We start from the raw sequence: 20,777 nt of genomic DNA, 5'->3' as shown, positions 1-20,777 counted from the left end.
TGTAGTCATCAGGAATCATGCTATGATTTTACAACAAAGCTAATTCAAATACATTAATTATTCTGATAATTACCATTCTCAATTCCATCTATGTATTAGCAGAAAGCCACCATAATTACTTTTGCTATTTCAGAGTTTTAAAATGTCCTCTAAAATGAGGAACACCTATCTATTTGTATTTACTAGGCTTTCAAAGTCTATCACAATCACAGCCACCACAGATGAAAATATTTACATATAATACTTTTTTTTCTCCTTTGTATTGAATTTATTGGGGTGACACTGGCTAACAAAAGACTCTCCTCAAAAAAAAAAGAAAAAGAAAAAGAAAAAAGACTCTCCTTTAAGGAAAAGATACTGCATGAGGATATTAATAAACATGTACATGAAAACTTCCTAATCCTCAAATGCTCTTAAATGTACTCTTTTTAAATTCCTACTGTACCTACCAACATCACCTCCGTCTTGACCCAAGTTGGCTTCAGCCAGTAAGTTTGCATTCACATTCACATTCCTATCACAGTCTGGCCCTGAGAGTAGAGCACCATCCAGATCTGAAAAGGAAATGGAGAATAATCTGTTATTTATAACCATACCATAGCCATTATGCAAAACACCACTCCCTTTTGGAATTGTTTCTTAGGCAGACATAGAAAGGCTATTTCCAAGTACTGAATACCTACAAGGCATGGAAGCATAAGACATGATTTTCAACCGCAAGAAAATGTGCACGCTCAACATTAAATATAGTGTACTAGATAGGAACAAGCTTTAGAGCCAGGATGACTTGGTACTCCAGCCAGGGAACCCTAGAAGAGAACCAATTCTGGAGGGAATAGTAGGTTTAGGAAGTTTAGTTATGCACTGACTACCACATATTTAAGAAAAAGGTTTAATATGTTTGGGGTAGGAATTGTGGGTTAGAAGCTAAATTCTAGATGTTGGGTTGGCCAAAAAGTTCATTTGTTTTTTTTTTTGTAAGATGGCTCTAGTAGTGCTTAGCTGTCTTTAATTTCATTCAAAACAACTTTGTTATATTGTATTGTGATACCTGCCATACCAGCATGCATTTTAAAAAACTGGTGAATTTTTGTGCAGCCATTGAAGATGGAAAAGCTATGCAACATTTTCAGTATATTATGCTTTATTAGTTCAAGAAAGGTAAAAATGCAACTGAAACACAAAATTTGATTTGTGCAGTGTATGAAGAAGGTGCTGTGACTGATCAAATATGTCAAAAGTGGTTTGCAAAGTTTCTTGATACTTTTGGCATTGTGGTCAAATAATTCGTTGCTGTGGGCTGTCTTATGCATTGGAAAATGTTTAGTAGCACCCCTGGCCTCTATCCACTGTAAGCCAGTAGTAGGAGATACCATATTTTGCCATGTATAATGTGCAGTTTTTTGCCCAAATTTTTGAGGGAAAATAAGGATGTGCACTATACATGGGTATCATGATTACATACCATGGGTATAATAATCCCATGTATAATGTGCACAAAAATGTGGGTGCACATTATACACAGTAAAAATACAGTGTCTGGCATACTCAAAATATCCAAATCAATTAAGTTATTGGTGAAAATGAAAAATATGTCTTTTATTTTATGGAAAAACTAAGTGGGTTTTTTGGCCAACCCAATACTTCCTGGGACTAGCTCTGTCACTTCACAGCAGTGAAGCAGGCTGTTTTGCATCTGTGACTGAGAACTGCTACACTGGTCCCTAATGTAGTCCCTAAAGTAGCAGCAGGGTTATCTGGCCCCATCCCAGACTTACTCATATAATGAAAAGTACTTGTTAGCTCTTGGCCTGGTATATAGCAAACACTCAAAAAATTTAACTAGTATTTTTTTTCCATTTAAATTTCCAAGTGGAGGAATTTAGTACCAAAGGCTATAGATTTGGTGCTTGAACTGGTGACAAAAATGTGTTATAGACTATACATGGTAAATAAGGCCATGGGAGTGAACAGATGAGACCATGAGGAAAAGGCAATGACCAATTTATTGAAGAATACTAGATTTAATAATCTACAAAAGGGTATATAAAAAGGCTTAAGGAGAAGTATTTCAAGTAGTCTACTGTGACAACGTTGTCAAGAATTCAAAATGAGGCCTGAAATATGCATTACTTTCATTTCATCAAAGAAAACTGAGCACCTAAGTGGGTTGGTAGGGTAAACAGAAAGAGTAAGAGTGGCCTGTGTTGTGAATGGAAAACAATGAATTATGAGATACAACACAATTTGAGAAATTTGGCTGTAAAAAGGGAAGAGTGACAGAGTAAGATTTTTTTAAGGTGAAAGTAATAAACATAGTTAGATGCCCAAAGGACACAAATCACTAACAAGAGAAGTTAAAGGTACTGAAGAAATACCACCAAAAGAAGTGATCTGATTTGTAAGATTCCTAGAGTCTGTCTGCAAAGACAATCTGTCCAGAGAACAGTTTGAAGATAGGCACTTAGGACATTTCAGTCTAATGGCTCTTATTTTCTGTCAGGTAGACTGTGACATTACTGCTTAGAGGAAATGGGCTGGCAGTCAGGAGGATGACTGAGAAGTTCATGGACAGTAAACAGTCATAGACTTCTTTACCTGTTCCTTCAGAGCAGGGATACTGTTTAGGTTTCCTTTTCCCAGTATTTATCAAAATGCATGACAAATAAAAAGCTTTTCAAAAAATGTCAAATGCTGGCTTAAATATTCTGCCCTTTACAACCTGTGTTACTAATTTAGTTTTAATTAATAGCATTTGAAGAATAACTTCTCAGTTTTCTGGTGTGCAGTAAACAGTAAAACATACCCATAAGCTGAAAATAATTAACTGAAATTCAGTACCTTTGGTTTCCTATGAAAAGTTAAATGTATTTCAATAATAAAAAATAAAATTCAAATTATTATCCAAACAATTTTACTAGGTTTCCCAGTATCTCTTCTTAAAAAGTCATTCTAAAGTGTAGTCTGTTCAGAGGGTACTTCTTAAGTTCTCCCAAGTTGGTTTGTAAATACAGGGTATAAATGTTATTTACATAACATTCTATAGTGATTTGTTGAAGGCTTTCCTCTACTGGTTCTTAAAATAACCAGGGGTGTCCAACCCTTAGCCCAACACAAAATCATAAATTCACTTAAAACCTTTTTTTTTGCTTATCAGTTTTCATTAGCATTGTGTACTTAAAGTGTGGCCCAAGACAACTCTGCCATTATAGCCCAGAGATGCCAAACCCCCTCTCCTACCCTATCTCTAAAGTATTAGAATTTAATTTATGATATTTAATCCTACATGGACACTAAGTACAGAACATTTCACCCTAAAATGTATTCTGTATGCTTAAAAGATGGCAAATGTATTCTTCCTGTATACAATATTTCCTCTCAAATCAAAATCATACCCATGCTATAGATACTAAATCTCTTTTGAGAGGTACCAACTACTTAGTTCTTGATATCAACAACAAATTTCAAAACAGGTAAGCTCTTCCAGGCTGACAATAATTTTTCATAAATATCATGCTTAACTCAGGAACCAATACATCATATCACTGCTGTACCTTATTTAAAAACAGCCACACTGCCTAGCAACTCATTCTTCATCAGTTTTGTTGACATGAGTAGGAGAGAAGCTGGGCAACCAACCACTCACTTGATTAAGGAATGCATTTGCTTCACTGGAAAGCAAAAACAGTAACTCTTGCTCATCAACTTTTCTCTAAAATTTTAAGATTAAAAAATAAGTCTAACATACTGCTTTTTAAACATTTGTAACTTTGCTATAGAAATCTTCCACTTCACCTAAAAACTTGCAAAAAGGACTAAGATCTCTCTACAGATGACACACCTTTCTGGAGAACAGTTTCACAAGATAATAGCTTTTTGAATGGTAGCAGGTATTATATGTGCTATGTAATATCATTCAAGTCAAAGCTAAATGATAAGCCATGTAAAACTTCTTCCATTTTTACAAATGTCTTTCTCCCATGAACAGGAAACAGCAGATCCCTGCCCAAAAGTAGACACAAACTAAAACCAGATTTTATGCATCAAGCAGTAAGTCCTTTTGGATATGCCTTCTCATTCAAACTTTACACGTTTATGTAATAATAGTAAGAACATTCTTATCCTCAACTGTACGAGGAAACTAAGGTAAGCTATAAGCAGAGTGCTGCACTGCTCATTAACTGTATCACACTGCCTCCTGATAATGTATTATGAGCACCAAACGTGTCGCTTGGCACACTGCAAGCGATCACAAGAAAAGGGCAGGGGGAGGTGGTGGTTCAATTTGCAATGCTGGAAATGAAAGTGCAGAAGTCTATTCACCTTAATTTCTTTTCTGCTAAATGCAAAAATAAACCTTACCTATATTCTGCTAAACCAGCATTCACTTATTAACCTTCTCTTTATTTAATAAAACCATGTCAAAATCTAAAGTGGACCTTAGATTTGGGCTATCAGTTCTTTACAATACATTTTTGTCTATTGTTAAAGTCACCTCCTCCTTAGCATGCATTTAAAAGAATTCTGATTAACCATTATTGCATTTTTAAAACATGACCTCTTGTTCATGGGTCTTTTAAAAATCTGATTAACAAGCAACAGAAAGAAAGTGTTTTTATAAACAGATATAGATTATTTTTCTCTTCCTTCATTGCAATCAAGATTTTCCTCCATTCAGTGGAGTAAATTCAGTTGCAGTGTTATTATATAAAGCATCCTGAATTCCTGTAGCAGCCTAGAGACTCAACAAACAGTAGTTTCCCTTCACCCGGAAGCTTGCTGACTTGAAGTGACTACTGTCTTAGACTAGACTCTACTGTTTCTTTGCACTGCTCAAATAAGCCTGTTATTTCTTCCATGACTAGGCCTTAACAGGGCTCCCTAGGGCACTCTCCACTCTATGAATAACACCTTGCAAATGTTTTTGTGTTCAAGGCAAATATAAACAGACTGAATCTCTAGTTAAAACCTCCCATTGTCTCAGAGTTTGTAAAATAAAATTCACAATTTATTACTATGTCAAACAGAATCACAATTTGGCCCTAAACTATTCACCCAACCTCACCTCCCTGCAATACCCTCCCCCTTCTATTCTTTTAACCACTATTCCAACTTCTTGTTACCTTGCAGTTGGTGAATGTCCTCCTTCCCCTCCTTGTAAACTTCAACACACACAAGAGCCAACCCTATTGTTTGCTTCTCCAGGAAGCTTCCCCCAACTCTTCTGAGCAGCTGTACCCCTGCCACATTTCTTATTGAACACTTAACACACTGCCTAGGGTACCATTGTGAACAAGTGCTCAGTGTTACGTCAGCAATTATCTGGCATGTTGCTTAGTTTCTTGGGGCTTTAAATAAAAATTTTATTACCAAATTTCCTCTTATATTATGATGTGGAAAACTACTCTGGAGCCCCAGAAATGCAATGTTTGATTATAACATAATGTTTCTAGAGAATAAGCTTTGAAAATTTGAAACTATGTGGTCAACCCACAATATTAAAGCCATGTCAGAAATCAAATGTTCAATACTATAAAAACTTAGGATTTGACATTTTAGAAGTTTAGATAAATTAGTAACCTTAGCAGGTAGAAATCATAAAAATGCTTTTCTACCTGATGTACACAAAGCTTCTTCAGCATCCAGACTTAGTGTGCACACAGTCTATTTCCTTAGGGGTTCTAACTTACAGGTTAGTACAGCCTTATCTAGAGTCAAATACAGCAGACAGAAGGAAAAGAATACAAGGGAGAGGAAAAGTAAAAATCGGGGGGAAAGAAGGCAGAATAGTCTTACTAGCATTCTTTTAAGACTAAGTGTTGAAGATGCTTAGGTATTAGTATATTTTATAGCCCATTAACTAGTGACCATTTTATGTTTTAAACTGAGCATAAGGCCTTCAAACTACCATTTAAAACCTGATTATTAACAGTTTCTGAAGAAAAATTACTTAACATTACCACCTGTAGCTCATCCTTTATAATATATTCAATGAAAAAGGATGCTGGAAAGTTAGGGCAGAACATCTGGAATTTTAATTTAAGAGTAAAAAACTAACCTAAAATCCAGGCCTATAACCTGTTATCTGAAACGCTTGGGGTAAGACACAGAATGCAAAAATTTCAGATTTCAGAAAAGTAATTAACTACAACACTCTCAGTGGTGTCTACCTATGGTAGCATCCTATAATCAGTTATTTCTGCAACAACACATTCACATTTAAAGAAATAAGAATATAAAAAGCTGGTTTTGCTGCCATCTGAGTATCAGGTTTTGTTAGCAAAATGATTAAGAAAAAATCTTTGGGTAGTTTCTACAGCTTTACAGCTTTCAAGAGTTCAGAATTATGACCTTTTTCTTCCTTCCTCTCCATTAGAGACATTATGTGGGATACACTCAAGGCTAGTTAAGTGGCAAAACTGAGTCCAAAGCCCATGCTCCATGGTTTCTAAACATTTTAAATAGTTCATACAGTCAACGTATGTGACATGGTCAAAATATTAGAAGTCTCAAATCAGACCAGATTTTCAGAATCATAAAAATGTTAATAATTTTAAAAATATCATTTAGAAAGCATTTTAAGATTCTACAGCATATGAAAGTAATACCACAACCCAAAACAGAGCAGAGCACAAGTGCTAGTTAGCAGATAACTAATATAAAGTTTAGTGTAATTAGAACTAATAATGAAATGTCAAATTGTGTGCTGCATCTAGGGTATCTTAAAGATATTGAGTCAGCATTCTTTTCTCAAAACTATTTACTAAATACTCAAATTATATGCTTTTAGCCAAAAGGCAATTATAATATTGAAAATGTAAAGCATAAACTTGATTCAACTCTACTTGTAAGGATAAATAAAAATTTATAAATGCTGTACAGCTGTTTTCCCATCAGAAGTACAGATGACAGAAAGGAACTTCAGATTAACTCTATATCCCTTGATTAAGTAAAACCACCTTGCATCAGAATGTTTGTGAGTAATTAAGGAAAAAACAATCATTAGTATTGAATTCTATCGGCTTTTATTAAGGATGAAAATCAATTATATAATCTACCACTACATTTACTAGAGAACACTTTTGAAGAAACTGTCCATTATACTAGTTGGTGTCAACTCTACAAAACCACACTGGAGAAATTCCTTTTAGAATTCAGTGCCAGAGAAATCTGTCATCCTGCAGAACTGTCATTTCCCCCTTTTGAAAAAAGCTACTTAGACTATATGACATTTTAGAAAAGGCAAAATATAGAGACATCAAAGGAGCAGACAGGAGTTTGAAGATAGGGAGGGAGGGGAGAGATAATAGGTAGAACATGAGACTTTCAGGGCAGTGAAACCATTCTTTGATACTGTAACAGTAGAAACATGATTTTAGGCATTTGTCAAAACCCACAGACCTCTACAACACAGTGACCATTACTGTGATAAACAACACGTTAATATATATTAATAATAATTCATCAATATTGGTTTATTAAATGTACCACAACTGGGTGCAGGGGAAGGAAGGCAAGTAAATCTAAAACTAGTCTTAAAAAAAGTCTATTAATTAAAAAAGAAAAGAAAAGCTGCTTAGTAGAGGCACAATGCCTAAGTCTTATTGCACTTCACCAGCATTGTGTTTTTTTACAAAGCAAAGGCAAGATCCTCCACCAGCAAAAAGATTACAGTTTATTTTCTTGAGTTGCTCTGAAACCCATCCCACAATATCTCTAAGGTGTGCCTATCTTAGAGCCAATTAAAAGCTTGATTAGGACAACCATATTAACACACCTCTGACTAGCTCACTAAACTTAAATTTTATTTGCATTTTAATCATTTGTTTCGTGTCAATCATTTCACAATCTTTGTTCAAAATGAAGTCTGTATGCATATATAAATAAAATGTACACATACATGCAGACTAGTTATTTACAATGGGTACAACCAGCTAGTGTGACTAGTATAAATAGAAAATCTAGATTCAGAAAAATATGTCCCATGAGCTCAAAGCATCAAAAGACCAAAAATGGGATGCATATCTGATTTGTGCTGATTAAAAATAACAGTATATGAGTATACTTTGGGAAAAAATTTGGCATAAATTATTTCTATAATTTAAGTTCTTACATGTTTATCTACTTTATCTACCTGAAATTTGTTTTTGGTTATAAGTCAGCAAAACAAAGATTTAAAATTTTTACATTACCAGAGCAACTGACACTTTATTTTCCTCTTTTATTACTCAGAATTGAGTTTTTCCTGTTGGTTTTAATTATCCTATAAACCCCAATAAAACAGTAAAAAGGAAAGAAGTTTCTAACCTTCCCTGAGTTCTACTTTCAAGTATCCTCATACACCAAATGATTCAAATCTAAGTACTGAGTCAAATTACAGAGATGCTAGTTTAAGATAAAAAAAATACCATCTGAATAAATCCCTGATATTTTGGGGTATATCTTATCTCAACATCTTACATTTCTTTGAGGCATCCAAACAGCAGCTTCAATGTCATGTGACAAAAAGACATTATTTAGAGCTGTGGTTTACAAACTGGAAGCTTAAGAATTTGGGGATGTTACATTTCCTAAGGGATCCCAGATATGCAAATATGCCAAGCACTGCTTACAGAGTTAAGTGAAGAATCCACAACTCTCCAGACATTTAAGCACAGAAATTTAAGTTTGCTTAAAAGCATTTATTTCACTGAAAACTTTCACTATTTTCTCAATAAGTGAAAGTCAAAGTATAATCAATGATGTGGAATTCATAAACATGTTTAGTTTTAAAAGGGACTCATTTTTTGAAAGACAGAATTCACTAGTTTATTAATGGCAAAATTTTAATGTGAGACAGTCCCAAACAAACCATGAAACCTGCCTCTATTATCTACTAGTCAAATGACCTTGAGAAAGGTTTTAACCTTGGTAAACAAAGACCCACCGTGTTCTATACTGGTCAGAACTTCCCTGTAAGAGTTGCAGTCAACTTTGTCCACCAAAATTCCCAGGTGAAACAAGCCATGTCTTGTCTACAACTGAGGAATCCACAAAGTGGGAGATAGAGCACAGCACTTAGCCTAGGAGACTTCAGGGCAATTTTTTAAATGCCTAATATCTGAAGAGTTATCAGGTAGTTCAGAGATTAAAGGTTAAGGTCAGAGTACACTACCCCAAATGGCATAATTAGGAAGTTAAAGCAAAGCAAATATTGTATCAATATAAAATAACTTCCTCATAATCATAGACATTCTATACTGGAATAGCTGCTTTAAAAAGAATCTTTTTTAGTTTTCAAACACAAGGTCAAGCTGAAGCTAATATGACCACTTTATCTAGAATTTAGTGGAAAGTACACTGTACTGGAAAACTGATTTTAAATAACCTCAACAGTCTCCCAACTTTAAGGTAGATTAAAATAACCATGATAGTTGTGCTTTTATGTTGTCATTTAATTTTCCTAATAATCTTATTATGTACCATATATTAAAAATGAGAAAACTGAGGGCAAGAATTAACTTAATTTGATCATGGCCACATAGTGGGTAAGTAGAAGAGTGCCTTTTCAAATCCTGAATCTATTTGGACTCTTTTATTTCTATTAGTGGATCTCAACCTTGGCTCACAGGGTTAGTAACTTGTACAGCTTATAAATATCCCACCATCCAGACCACATCCCAGACCAATTAAATGGACAACCTGGGAGAGACCCAAGAAAGTTCCAAGTGATGCCAACATACAGGCATGGTTAACACCCACTGCTCTATACCAAGGGTTAGCAATAAAGCTTTACTGGGAACACATCTATTTTCATTTGTTTACACACTGTATACAAATGCTTTCATGCTACAATGGCAGAGTTAAGTAACTGAACTTATGACCGAAGCTAAAAATATTTACTACTGTTTGGCTCTTTAGAGTAAAAATTTGCCAACCCCTGGCTGTATATCAATTACGTCCTAACTATAGTACTCGTGTAAGACCCATTTTCTACCAATAAATGAAGTTGGATTTAGAGGGACTACAAAGTTGTTAAAAAAAAAAAAAAAAAAACAGCTGGAATGTAGCACACATCACTGATACGAATTTGTGAGTTAAGCAATGTTCAGATATCAAAGTGATACCAACAACATAACAGAATTACCTTTTACAAGACAGACTGAAGAAATCAAAAGCATATTTGACTACCAAAAATTAATACAACCTTAGCTAGAGATGCCTGCTAAGATAAATGCTGGTGATGTTATTTTGTTTGAGGTATGCATTGTGGGTCAATATTAGTGCTTTCCTTTTCTTGGATCACTCCAATTAAATGTGAGATTAATTTTAAGAATGGGGCTAGCTCTGACTAGTTTTACCATTCAGCTACCACCCAGAAAATCTGCTTATTCCTTAAACTGTGAGTGTACATTTATGTATTTTAAAAAACGCTAAGGTTCCCATCATGCTATTAAACAATCCATGCCACAGAAAACAACATAACTGCATTTTGGGAATTGTTTCAAGGTCTTCTATATTAAAAATTAAGCCAAAATAAAGTGCTGCTACTTTAAACAAACTGCCTCTGAGGTTTTTATTTCTTGATAAGTATGATGGAAAAGAGAACAAGTGTTTTACTACACATGTATTTTGATTTTCAAATAAGTAAAATTTCTACTGATGAAAACCAAACCCAAGCCTAAAAGTCAGAGGAGCCATTTCATAGGATTACTAGGACATTTTGCCCTTTTCCCAAAGGGAAAGGAAATAAAAACAGTAATTCTTTTTAACATCAAACAGATACAGTGCTTTAGGACAAAGCAAGCATTAAAGCATATATTCTAGTAGTAGACAAGTCCAGGGTCTGCACAGAGAACTTGGCTGCTTCTTCCAATAAGTTACATACAGGCAATTAAATTACATTAAAGTTTCAATGTATTTACACTCTACAACAATGCCCCCTCACCCCATTTTTTAAAAAACCCACACAACAAATGTGATATGCTAAGATTATTGTATGTACTCCTTTGGGGATATATTAATATGTCTCAGAGGCCTCTCTTAACTAATAAAAATGAGGTGAAATGAGACAAGCTTAAAATATTCAGCTTCTGTAAAATTTACAGAACAGTAGCTCTAAACAAATTAGAATCCCAATACCATTTGCAAAATTCTATAAACACTTATAAATGTTTAATTTATCCAAAAAAAATGAAGAGTAAAGGATGTAGACTAGGTCTCAAAAATTTCTGAAATGACAAACAACATTTTGCAACTAAAGAGTTTATCTTTCCCAGCACTGAGTGCAAAAAACTGTGAGCACAGATCTCTTCGTGAAAGCGGCCAGAGACCACCTCTGAAAATGGTTGGCTCTTCACCTGATCCAGAAAACCTCACAAAATCATGTAAATCAAGAGGTTCAAATATTGTATTCACTTTAAGAACATTTGTGAAATTCCCTGGGGCATCATGGGTATGGATATTCAAAAAACTACCAAGCATCTGAAGGATATCACTTTACAGAAACAATATGTGCCATCCTATCATCGCAATGGTGGAGCTGGTAGATGTGCCCAGGCCAAACAATGGGGCTGGACATAGGGTAGGTGGCCCAAAAAGAGTGTTGAATTTTTTTGCTGCACATGCTTAAAAATGCTGAACATAAAAGTTTAGATGTAGATTCTCCAGTCACCAAGTACATCCAGGTGAACAGAACTCCCAGGATGCCCTGCAGAACTTCCAGAACTCATGAGCAGATTAACCTACCCAGGAGCTCTCCTGCCACAAGATGATCCGTACTGAAAAGAGCAAATTGTTCCATAAACCAGAAGAGGAAGTTGTACAGAAGAAAAAAGTATCCAGAAAAAAACTGAAGAAACAAAAGCTTGTGGCCCAAAAGTTAAGTATAAATACAAAAAAAAAACTAGTAATTAAAAAAAAAAAGTGAGCAGAGTCCAAAGATCAGGAAAGTCAAAGAATTATACATTAAGTGGAATTCACATGCCATACCACAATATAGGCAAATGCCTGATTGTTAATACCTTTGAGAAACCCACATGTACATGCCTAAAGAAAAAACCCAAGATACCATATACTTCAACATTATATCCAACCAGAATTAGACTGAAACTGAAATACCTTTGTAGGTACAGTATTTACCTGGTTCTTCCTTAATGAATGACAAATCTTCTTCTGGATAGGCAACAGATGGCTGCATCACCGAGCAATCTTCTACATTTGTTTCATTATTAGGTGGAATATTATAAATAAATCTCTTTGTAGTTTGGTTTTTCCTTCTTGTTTTGCCAGTTTCTTGAATTCCCTGGGAGCCCACATTATTCCAAATGAACACTTTTGTTTGACCTTGGGCTTCATTTTCAGCCAATTCAGGTGAACCATCCTGGACCCAACTACTGTCATTCATTTGGTAGTTTTCTATTTGGCCCTCGTCGACATTACAACTATCATTTTCAATTTTTACATTACTTGCCAAATTGGTAAGATTCCGTGTTGCCCAAAAACTGGCTATTTTTTGATCCCGTGATGAAGACAGACCATCTCTATTAACTGGTTTTCTATTATTATAGTCCACAACTACAGACTCTGGGGCTTCTGACTTAATGCTTATATTTAAGGCATCTTTAATGAAATTTCGGCAAGTTTGAACAACTTCACTCATTTGAAGATAGCTGGCCACGGTCATTACTTCAATGGCATTTTGGCTTGTGAGCACCAGGTTACCAGAGTACAAGAAGTCCAAGATGACTGAAAAACCTTGAACTGCAGCAATATCTAAATGGGTAGTATTGTTTTGGTTAGGGCTTTCTTTGTTTGAAAAGCAATATAAAGTCTTAAAGAAACGGCTGCCTGCAACCAGGATGTTCTTATGAGCTTTAAAGGTTTTTCCGCTCACCACAATGCTGACATCACAAAGAATACCTTTCTTTCTCTGTTCATTCAGTTGTCGAAGAAGTTGATAGCAATAGGAGTTCTCATTTGGCCTACTATTAAAGTCACAGTATCCCTCTTCTGAAGGTATTTCTGATTCCTGTAAGTGATGGAAAATATTAATATTAAATTTTATTTACTTTTTAAAGCCTCCAAACCAAGAAAAAAAGTACTATCATCACCTATGTAACTTTTTTAAAAACACTAATCAAACACAATCATCCCTCAGTATCCACAGGGATTTGGGTTCCAGGACCCCACCAATACCAAAATCCACAGATGCTCAATTCTCTCGTGTAAAATGGGTAGTACTTGCATACAACTTACACATATCCTTCTGTGTACTTTAAGTCATCTCTACATCACTTATAATGCCCAATTCAATGTAATAAATGCTGTGTAAATAAACAGGTGCTACACTGTGTTGTTTAGGGAATGACAAAGAAAAATAGTCTATGTATCTTTAGAACAGACACAACCATAGTAGGTCTAACCACCTAGTGTGTGTTGGCAACAATGTAATCTTTCTTGAACATTTCTGATCCACAGTTGGTTGAACTGGTGGATGCAGAACCTTTAGGTAACAGAGGGCCAACTGTATACTAATATTAATCATTATGAAGTGTTCACAATCCAAATGCTGAGAGAAAAGAGTGAATAGCTTGGTGTGTCATTGCTATTATAAGAGAAAAACATCTGAATCAGGATCAGCAGGATTTCATTTACAGAATAGCATGCTCCATGCTATTCTTTTGAAATATAAAATAAGGATGCGAATTAAGAATTATTTAAAATTAAAATTAACTTTGGCAGCACATGATGAAATGTCTACAAAAGCAATGAATTAGCATTTATAAGAACTACTTCAAGTTCACACATTAAGCAGTTTGATACTTTAGGGAGGTGGCTATGTCTAACAGTAGCAGTCATTTTAGGCTATGGTCAGTGTTCTGAATTTCCTGGGGTAGTGCCAAGTTCTGAAACTCTCTGCCATTATCAGACCAAATTTAAAAAAATAACTCAGGAAAAAATTTATTAACCAAAACATTTGCCCATTCTATTTTAACACAAACTATACAAATCAAGCACAATGATTCAACTACTAGTTTTTCTCATTACTATTATATAAGAACAGTGATGTTCCCTACTTCTACAAGCAGCACTAGTATTTCTCCGTGCTGCTGATTAGAGCACTGAGCTAAGTTTTGGAAGCCAACGATTAAGTATGCCCTTTGCAATGAAGGCTTTATTGAGTGTGTGTAATTCCAAGGATAGTATTACTTGAGGATTTGGGTGAAATAGAGCTAAAATAAATGGCCAAAATGATTTGTTGGACCAAGAAAGTTCTTAGTACTAAAGACAAAAAGTTATCACTAGTGGGCAAAACTCCTAAGGTACTGAAGAATATGACAAGAGTGTTATGAGAGCAGACAGGAGACGTATCTAATCCAGTTTTTTCAGATGCTGGGGAGATGCTTTTTGGAGGAAACATTTCAGCAGAGCCTTAAAGGATGCAAGAGTAAGATGGAAGGATACACATTCTAAGTGAATGAGATAGACTGAGGAAAAAAAAAGATGGCCTACAGTATCTTCACAATTCCAGATTTATGAAAGAACTTCAAGGTGATCCAAAAATCCAAGATATGCAAACGTGCACTTATGAACATTTTGAGGCATCTATAGCTTTCATCAGATTATCAAAGGAGATTGGAATCCCCAACAAGATTAAGAACAATGCTATAGGTGCCTTACAGAGATTTAGAAGCAGAGTGATCTGAATGGATTAGCAGAAGAAATGACTGTGGAGGATTAATATTGGGGGACTAAAATGAGAAAATCTGACCAGAGGAAGCTAATGTTATTAGTGGAACATACTTGTGGCAAGCAAGGACCCTAAGTAGGGAAGACAGATTATTTTAATAGAGGTGGTAAGGCAGAGTCTGGGGAGTTGGGGAGAAAAAAGAATTACAGGGTCTTCAGCATTCTAGCTTGGACATATAGATACTGCCATCAGTTTTGAGAGAAATCTACAACACCCTTCTGAGAAGAGTGGCAGAGATAACTTCAGTTGCAAACAGTGAGCGCATCTGTAGTCAATCTATAAATAAGAATGTGCTATTTAGCTAAAAATCAACAAGTAATTAGTATTTACTTCCCTACTCAGAATTATTTCCTTTCAATAAATGATCACATAATCAAACACAATAAATATCAGAACTCATATAAATATTATTCTACAAAATGATGAGACATATTTTTGCCAAATCCAAGAAGACTGGCAGATTTGTTTCACCTTTGTGTTAGTTGCTGACCTCAACATATTTTAATTAGTAATTTGAATCAGACCACTATTCTGATTTCAGTATTTACTTTCAGAAAAGTTAAATAAATTTATAACAATAATATACCTGAGTACATGTTTCAGGGTTAGTAAACTGGGAAGTTGACGGAATGTGTGATTTAGGCTATGAAAATTTCACAAGTGGGTAGAAAGTGACCTAAACCAAGATACAGTGGTAATAGCTGTTATTAAAGCAATTTTAAAGTCCTCTAAGCCAAATGGCCAATTCTGTATGAGCTAATTTTTTAACTTTCTATGAAGTTATAGGTGTTATTCAAAATAAAAACTGTGTTGTCCCTTGCATCAGGGGTCCCAACCCTTTTGGTACCAGGGACTAGTTTCATGGAAGACAATTTTTCCACGGACGGGGTGGGGCGGGGCAGTGATGGTTTCAGGATATTACATTCAAGCTCACCTCCTGCTGTGCAGTTGGGTTTCTAACGTGGGGGCCCTGAGGTTGGGGACCCCTGCCTTACATCCTAACTCACACATCCTTATAAAGAACACAGGGATCTTTTTGAAACAAAAGGCTCAAAACAGATTCTGAAAGCTCATTTGCAGACTCTTCCATGAGTCCTTAACAACCTACATCCAATTATCAAAAGAATATCAAACTTTTTAAGAGGGTACTAAAATGATTTGGTCACTACCATGATATTAATGAGGAAGAACTTTTCTTATAGCAAAATATGAAAGAAAAGTAACCCTTAGCCTTAGTGACATACTAAGATTTGGCCAAACTTGTCTCAAAATATAGGCCTCCTTAAAACTTAGTATGTGTGTGTAATAAAAGGAGTGAACCACCCCAGGCTCAAACTGAATTCTTGCCTAAAAACTCCAGAACTCTCAATATTTTTAAGACAAGAGAAAGTTAATGCAAGGTATTTTTTATGAAGCTGAGAAAAAATGCATGTATGATGATAAAGTCCCAAAATGTTCAAAGAACTGGCTGACCAAAGTCTCTGAAGGTATGAAAAAGGAAGCTGGTTTGCTCTCTTAAAATCAGTGATTCCATGAGATAAAGTGGCTTCAAAACTGATTACATTGGTAACACTGACACAGGAAATACCAGGCCACAAGAAAAAGCATCTTGTTATACTTACCTACAAGTAAAATAAGAATGATAAAAAAATTAATAGTTATCATTTACTAAGTGATTATGTGTTGACATATATACTTTGCATATGTGAGGAAATGAGAAGCTTTGCCTGCCAAGAAAGAGGATTAGGATTCCAGTCCCCCTCACCTTAAACCCAAAAATGCTCTTACAGACTGGGTTATACTGCCTCCTACAGATATCAGAGACTGCAGAACAATTTAAAAAAAAAAAATTAACTCCTGCCCACAGAAATATGTCAATTCTCGAAACTGTCACTCATGTTAACAAAGAGAAATGCAGGTGGTACCTGCAAGGCACACAAAATAGCAAAGTAACACCCCAAACTAAAGTCAGCTAGAATTAAAATAGAGAAATGATTAGGATCAATTCAGAGTGGAAACATCCAAAATCTAACAGAGAGAATCAATATATAGCCTCAGACAAACTAAGCTGTACCCCTCAGTCTAATGAAAGAATGTCCCAAGAGAAAGATGGGCTGCAGATAAGGCCTATAACAAGAGAGCTTCAAGGGAGCAAAGGGGATGGGAAGGAAGGGATAATTCGGAGATTGAGTTTAATAATGGTTTTATTACCCTAGAAACGAATTCCCTGAAACAGATATATGCCTGGGGGATGGATACAGGCACCATACCAATTCTGTCATAAGGTGATCCATCTAATTCCCCTTCCTCTAATCTCAGTTTCCAATTTTCATTCCCATTAAGCTTTACCTACAAGGAGAGACTATGCTGATAAGAGGAGTAACTGGTCCATTGTATATTACAAAAATTCATTCTAATTGTCTTTTTAGATTTTTCAAAGTAACCAACCTACCATTATTTAGAAAGATTCACTTTTCATTTTCACAAGTCCACCACCTACATCATTTTATTAACTTCAGAAATACATTACTTAACCCTTTAAAGGGTTCCTCTTCTTCTATAAAATGAGAACAAAGTAACTATTTTGTAGAGTTAAGGTAAATGGGTGTTTGCATATGGAAGACAAGGAAATGTCAGCTCCACTTCACTCCACTGCCCAAGCTCACAAAGCTAGTAATTGCAGAAAGCTGAGATCTGAACCCAGATTTACTCCAAAACCCATTCTTTCCCCACTCCTTACAGACTATAGTCTCAGTTATCACCAATGGCTCTAAGACTCAGGACAATTTATTTAACTTTTCTGGGCCTTTTATCTTTAAGTAACCTTACTTCTAGGGCTTTGGCAGCTAAAATTTGGGCAAAAACTATTGCCATTGTCCACTGGGAAAAATAAACCTATGCTTTGAGGTTCAAGCCTTAAACTTCTGAGAAGCTTCTGGACTACTGGGTTATTAAACACTGCCTAATTAACTCCGGTATGTGTTTTGAACAACAATATCATGCCAACAGAGGGACTAATACCTGCCAGTCAACTTTCTAAACCAATGATTGGCTACAAATACAAAAGAATGAATCCATCAACTACCAAAGGTTGTCTCAAAGTCTTAAAGGAGAACTCATCAACATCTGCTTGGCTTGAAAGGGGATTATCAAAATGATAAAGACTATCTCCAGAAAGAAAATATTAAAACAAGAAAGAATAAACTGCAGCTTACTTGTTTTGTAACTAAGAACTTGTTTTTAACAAGTTTGGTAAACACGTTCTCTACCAGTTCTAATTATCTTTTGAAAAGAGAGTAATTGTACAAAAATCTCAACACAGAAATTTGGGTAGAAGGAAACAGGTAAAAACTACAACAATTTACCAAAAGCAAAGTTCAATAAGAAGTTCGATGGCAATAAATTTAGTAAAATTATTCATAAGAAAAAGGAGTGGTAAGCAAATAGCTTCCACTACATTTATATACTGCTCTCATATTTCAAATTATTCTAAAGTGATATAAAGAATTTTTTTCGGCTGGATATTTCCCTAAAAAAGGTAAGCGTCAAATGTTAAGGAAATTGTTTAATTCATCCTTCAAAAAGTTGCCAGATTTGACTTCCACCAACATATGAACCCAAGGAGCTTTTCAAAAATCACAGGCAATCCTATTTTCCGCAAAGTCAACCTTTTGGGTTAAAACCTTCAACCTTGTTTTACTAAGTTTTGTTTTTGATTCAACCTGATAGGCAAAGAAATATGAATCATAAAAAAGTAAAACAAACTCAGCGCTACGGTTGTCATTCCCTCTCGCTCCCAACACACAACTTCCGAAAACTTGTTCCCAGGCTTTCTAACCTCCCACGCAGAAGTTGTGGACGACACCTCTCCCGACTGCAACGATGCTTCCCCAAGGAAAGCAGCTTTTTAAGCTGGTAAACCTTTCCGTAAAGGATCTGAGAAAGTAGGGGCAGGATATACTGTACCTGGGCGTTGGCTTCGTGGAGTTTGTGCTCGGTAGAGACGTGATGCCTCAGGAGGAGGGTCTTCTTGTAATTGCGGGTCCCTCGCGACAGCTCATCGTGCCCCACGGGCGGAAGGTCGCCGCTGCCGCCGCCGTCCTCAGGGGTCTTCTGGCACCAGCCGCAAGACATCAGGCCGGTATCCTTACAATACCGCAGCCAAGGGAAATCTTTGAGCCAGGCGGTCTGGAAGGAGCACTGGAGCTTCTGCATCAGGGACTTGGGCCGCGCTAGCGGGAAGTGCTGGACAGTCTCACCGTCACCAGCCCCCACGCCGCCTCCCTCCGCTTCGTCTCCGCCGTCGCCGCCCGACCGTCTGCCACTGCAGCCGCCTTCCGCACCGCTGCCGTCGCCCAAGCTCGCCCCCTCCTCGTCGTCCTCCGTGCTGTCGCTCAGGGACGCGCCGTCCGGCATCAGGTCCTTCCCCTCCAGCGCGTCCAGTTCCAGCTCCACCGCCGCTGGCCCTCGCCCATTGAAATGTCGCGGGGGCCACGCCGGGGGGTCGGGCCTGCCGCGACTACTGCCATTGTTGCCAAGACCCCCGCCGCCGCCGCGGAAGGCTAGAGTCCGACGGTTCCTCTCCGCTAGCAGAGGGCCCCCAGCGCCGCCGCCCAAGGAGCTGGGGCCGCCCGCGTCCGGGGGCAGCGGCGGCTCCTGCCCTTCCTCGGCGGCCCCGCCGGCTGAGGCCTCGGGGTCCTGGGGCTCCGGGCGCTCCAATTCCACTTCCTCGTCTGCCCCTCGCCCGTTGAGGTGCTGCGGCGCGGACGGCAAGAGCTGTCGCGGTGGGGGCTGTTGGGGCCAAGCTGAGGCCTCCCCGCCGGCGTTATTGTTCGCTGAGCCACCGCCGCCGGTGAGCAGCCCGCCTCCTCGGAACGCCAGTGTCCTGCGGTTCATCTCGCTGAAAGACATGGCGCGCGCCGCCGCCTCCCGGTGCCCGGCCAGCTCCTGCCTCGGGCTGCGTCCCGCGCGCTCCCCGCGTTCCGGTCTCGCGGAGCCCGACCTCGCCCTCCCGCCCGGCCCGGGCTCCGTCCGGGGGCCGCCTCACGCGTCCGCAGCCGCCGGGCCGCCGCCTCCGCGTCCTCCGTCCCCGCCCCGCCGCGCTCCGGGCCGCGTCCCGCGCGGATAAGTGGGCGGCGGGGAGGTGAGGAGCCGGCGGGCGCGTGCGGCCTTGGAAGTTGGGGCGGAGTAGGGGCGCCCCTCGCCGCCCCTCCGGACGTCGCGCCGACCCTCCGAGCCGAGAGCCTACCCGGCGCGCCGCCCGCGGGGTCCGCCGCCGCCGGTTCCGAGGCGCTGAGGGCGCGAGCCTCGTTAGAGCACGGGGCTCCGCCACATAACGCCCGACAATGAAGCCGGCGGAGCGTTTCCGTCCGACCAGGCCCCGGCGGAGGTCGAATGGCAAATGAACAACGGACCGTGCGCCCACAATGCACCGGGGTAGCAGCCACCGCTGGAGGGGAAAGGGTGGGGGCCGGGCGGGGAGGGGGCTGGGCTTGGGGCCGGGCTGCTGGGGTGGGGGCGCGGGAGACCCGGGCAGGGGGCGGGGGAGGCGGCGGCGGGAAAGGCTAGCCGGGGGCCGGAGGCCAAGGGAGGAGGACGCAGAGCCCCGGTGGGCCGGGGTCTCGGGAGGGGCGAGCGTATGCAGCCGGGGCTGGGCTCCGCGGGGACAGACAGCTGGCGAGTGTCAGGGGCTGGCCGCCTCCCCGCAGCCCGCACGCACCTACCCGCACCCGGGACGCTCATATTCCTTCTTTTGCCACGCGTTCACCTGGGACTTGGAAAATGACTGTGGGAGCGGTGGGAGCGGCGCTCCGGCGGTGTCATTAGCTGGGGGCGGGTGGCGGCGCCCGAGGAAGTGAACTTATTTTATTTTGCTCCTTGACAAAGGCTGGCCCGGGCGGTGCCTTTTGCGGGAGGAGACTCCAACTACGGACACCTCCCGCTGCGACGCCTCGTGTATGCCAGGCAGCACCTTGGGCCCCGGGCGACAATCGTTTCACTGAAAATGCACCTCCGGGAGTGTCTTACTGCTGTGATGAAATGGAAA

General features: G+C 39.0%; 1 protein-coding gene across 2 annotated transcripts in view; it reads right to left on the bottom strand.

Annotated features, from left to right (window-relative positions):
• Window positions 1-19,773, bottom strand: part of ZBTB10 (zinc finger and BTB domain containing 10) — a 29,914-nt gene extending 10,141 nt beyond the window's left edge. For both annotated transcript variants that reach the window (XM_028518898.2, XM_036031059.1), the window contains exons 1-3: window positions 18,698-19,773; window positions 12,121-13,009; window positions 450-554 (exon numbers count right to left, since the gene is read on the bottom strand). In XM_028518898.2, the coding sequence (XP_028374699.1) occupies window positions 450-554; window positions 12,121-13,009; window positions 18,698-19,642 (1,939 nt within the window). In that variant the 5' untranslated portion in view covers window positions 19,643-19,773. The remainder of the gene's footprint in view (window positions 1-449; window positions 555-12,120; window positions 13,010-18,697) is intronic.
• Between the last annotated feature and the right edge of the window lie 1,004 nt (window positions 19,774-20,777).

This window comes from Phyllostomus discolor, chromosome 7, assembly GCF_004126475.2.
Source record: "Phyllostomus discolor isolate MPI-MPIP mPhyDis1 chromosome 7, mPhyDis1.pri.v3, whole genome shotgun sequence".
Lineage (NCBI taxonomy): Eukaryota > Metazoa > Chordata > Mammalia > Chiroptera > Phyllostomidae > Phyllostomus > Phyllostomus discolor.
Note: the sequence above shows the minus strand (reverse complement) of the source record. Positions and strands in the feature narration are given on the sequence as shown.